Source organism: Trichinella spiralis (assembly GCF_000181795.1).
Source record: "Trichinella spiralis strain ISS 195 chromosome Unknown Scfld3933, whole genome shotgun sequence".
Lineage (NCBI taxonomy): Eukaryota > Metazoa > Nematoda > Enoplea > Trichinellida > Trichinellidae > Trichinella > Trichinella spiralis.
Window position 1 is genome coordinate 1 of NW_003530872.1, and position 2,909 is coordinate 2,909.

At 50.0% G+C, this 2,909-nt stretch overlaps 4 protein-coding genes across 4 annotated transcripts; all 4 read left to right on the forward strand.

Moving 5' to 3' along the window:
* Nucleotides 1-13: 13 nt before the first annotated feature.
* On the forward strand, nucleotides 14-365 carry Tsp_13135 (cadmium-exporting ATPase; the record flags this gene model as incomplete). The annotated part of the gene is given in 2 exon segments (XM_003367634.1): nucleotides 14-217; nucleotides 230-365. Coding segments are annotated over 2 exon segments (340 nt in total), but the record flags the coding sequence as incomplete, so codon positions are not given.
* A 17-nt stretch (nucleotides 366-382) lies between these two features.
* On the forward strand, nucleotides 383-846 carry Tsp_13136 (conserved hypothetical protein). The gene is made up of 2 exons (XM_003367635.1): nucleotides 383-562; nucleotides 589-846. The coding sequence occupies exons 1-2, from the start codon at nucleotides 383-385 to the stop codon at nucleotides 844-846; spliced, it is 438 nt and encodes a 145-aa protein (XP_003367683.1).
* A 134-nt stretch (nucleotides 847-980) lies between these two features.
* Tsp_13137 (conserved hypothetical protein) lies at nucleotides 981-1,940 on the forward strand. The gene is made up of 3 exons (XM_003367636.1): nucleotides 981-1,062; nucleotides 1,110-1,649; nucleotides 1,705-1,940. Exons 1-3 carry the CDS (start codon nucleotides 981-983, stop codon nucleotides 1,938-1,940), a joined length of 858 nt encoding a protein of 285 aa, XP_003367684.1.
* Nucleotides 1,941-2,446: 506 nt separating this feature from the next.
* Tsp_13138 (hypothetical protein) lies at nucleotides 2,447-2,878 on the forward strand. Its single transcript, XM_003367637.1, is given in 2 exon segments — nucleotides 2,447-2,619; nucleotides 2,635-2,878. The coding sequence occupies 2 exon segments, from the start codon at nucleotides 2,447-2,449 to the stop codon at nucleotides 2,876-2,878; spliced, it is 417 nt and encodes a 138-aa protein (XP_003367685.1).
* Nucleotides 2,879-2,909: the final 31 nt, after the last annotated feature.

Consider the following 2,909-nt stretch of genomic DNA (forward strand, 5'->3'; position numbering starts at 1 on the left):
TCGAAAGCTGGAGACGGGCGCCCGGTGCCGGTGCCCGGGAACCAATTTCCGGTTACCGGAATCTGCCGCCGAAGCCGTTGACCGGCGTCGGGAGTCGATTCGCCGTTACAACTGTTGGCTTCCGTCGCCGTCTGGTCGAACGGAACCACGTAGGCGGAGGTATGATTCGAACGTTTGCAGGCGATGTGCTTTTTGACGCTGGAACTGTTGGTCGGAAGTAAAATCGCAGACCGAGCAGCGGAACCCCGCCGCCGGCTGGGCGTCCGTGGTGGGAGTTTGGGGTGATTGGAACCGACGCCGCCTGCACCGCAACATCCCGCTGGTGCCGTTCTGCTGACTGGCGGCCGTGCCCGAGTTCGTCCTAGCTCGGCGGTGTCTTTGCATGTGGTTTCGCAACGAGTGGCGATCTTTGGCCGCGTACGGACAATCGGTGCACTGGAAAAATGTCGTACAACTGACCCCGTTGTCCAATTGCAACCCAGAAACTGCGCTGACACCGGACGTCGACGGTTGGTCAATTCCGCTGACCGATGCGCCGTCAGCCGTGGAGATGACGTCATCAGTGGATGACGACGCTCTGGGGCACAGGTCGGGGGAATCCACGCTGGCTGTACTGTTGTTGCTGCTATTGTTGTTATTATCGTTGTTTGTGTTGCTACTACTACTACTACTACTACTACTGTTGTTGTCGTTGTTGTTGATGTTGTTGTTACTGTGATTGTGATTATGGTGATTGTGATTGTGGTGACTGTGGTTGTGGTGATTGTTCGATCCACGTTGTCGGGATACTACTCGCACGCCGTGCATCTTCGCCGCGTGGCGGACCAAATTCGATTTCCACTTTGACGTTTTTGAACAAAGACGACAACGGAACGGGTATTCAGTTGTGTGAACTCGACGATGCCGGATCAGGGAAGAAAGGCAATTGGACTGATAGCCGCACACGGGACAAGTGCGGGTTTGGATCGAAGTGGTCGGCAATGGGACCTGTTGGTCCTCTTCTGGACTTTTCTGGCCGACGAACTCGATCACTTGATCTTCGCACATCACTCGCAACCCCCCGTCCGTCTCTGAATTCTCTGCCAACGTGTCGTCGACACTGTTGGGAGTATTATTCATCGGGCGCTCTTCCTCATCCTCGTCCTCCACTTCTTCCTCCACCAACTCTTCTGCCTCCTCTTGCTGTGCTCGTGGTTCGCCACCATCACTAGCAGCAGCAGCAGCAGGTTCTGCTGCGTCCGTTGGTGTTCCATTGGGCAAAGTTGTCGGTGATTCAGAGCCGGCATTGTTATTATCGTTGCTCTGCCGTTGTTCGTGTTCAACAACTATCGGCGACAGGGCAGCCAGTGGCAAGGTTACAGACAAAGGCAACAGTGGCATCGGCGGCGGCGGCGAGGACGGCGATGGCGATTCGGCGACGGTTTCGGGCGATTCTGCCGCCCGAGCCGCTTCTGCGGCAGCAATTGTCGACGCGTTCGATGAAACTTCTTCTTTCGCCTCTTCCACTACAGTAGGCGTCATTTCGACTGACACGTCACTGCTACTTTCGACTACGATCGTGGTCATCTCTCTACCCGTAAACAAGTATCCTAAACAAACAAACAAACAAACAAATTATATCGAACAACAACAACAACAACATAACGCGCGTGAATAATAATAATAAGTCGCGTCCCGCGCAAAAGCAGTTGTCTTCTCATAAAGAGAAAGAAGAAGAAGAAGAAGATAAAAATGCCCAGTTGGACGCATCAGAGCAGAAAAGTGATGCTGACGATAAGCGAACCGACTGCTGCCGTGTCAAAAGCGACGGACAACGTTCTCCAGATAACCGAACAACAGGTCGTCTGGATCTTTTCCAACAACGCTGCGTGGATGGCGATAACAATGCTGCGCCGCCGTACGGTGGCCGCACGCCGGAGGTTGATGTGGTCGATCAATAAAAAAAATACCCTTCCACAAGCACAAGCAGCTAGGTCAAAAGACCAATACAAAGACCTAGATCCGTTGTGGGTTGCTGCAAGCAAGCGTTCGGCAGATTCACACAACCGACAGCAATGGAACAATTTGCATTTTCTTCTCTTTTTCTCCACGTGGAAAAAAAAATACAGATTTATACAAAACGATCAAACTAGAATAATAATAATAATAATAATAATGTAGATGATGATTATTAATCACCTAAGCGAACGAACGGCGATTACGTTGAGCAAACTGAATGACCTATTTTGCATTGAAGAACGACGATGCTAGAGAATAAGAAAAAGAAGAAGAAGAAGGGAATTTGATTCAGACCAAGCAAGCCATTAAGAGTTGTAGTAGTTGGGGAGTGAAATTTCGACGATGCATAAATAAGAGAGACGAATTAATTTTTCTTACTGCTTCGAGATGAATCCACGGGAGCATTGTGAAAATGGGATTGTTGACCGTTGTCTGAGTGACGTTGATGATGACAAGAAGAGAGAAAGATGCACGAGCAGCTGCTGTTGGTGCTGCTGCTGCAGACCGACTGACCGACCGACCAACAGACGTTCAACTGTGCAAATGTGCAGGTTCTGCTGTTGACTCAGGGCAAGGCGAGGAAAATCTAGGCCAGATACTCACCGGCCGACCAACCAGAACGTAGTGAAATTGAAGATACGGAATTCGGCCAATGAAAATTCAAGTAGGCAAAAAAAGAAAGAAGAAGAAGAAGAAGATACTGATCGGGTGGGTGATCCTTCAAACAACATCGTCAACAACACAACAACGAACCAGTAAGCAAACAAATGTAAGACAAATCGTAAAGTACAGAAGCCGGGAGAAAAAAAAAAAGAACAATGCCACCGGGGGGGTGCCGCAAGGGCGATTACGTGCCGTTGGAAATGAGAACGAAGAATAAACCGTCCCTAACCTATATTGGTAGAATGGCA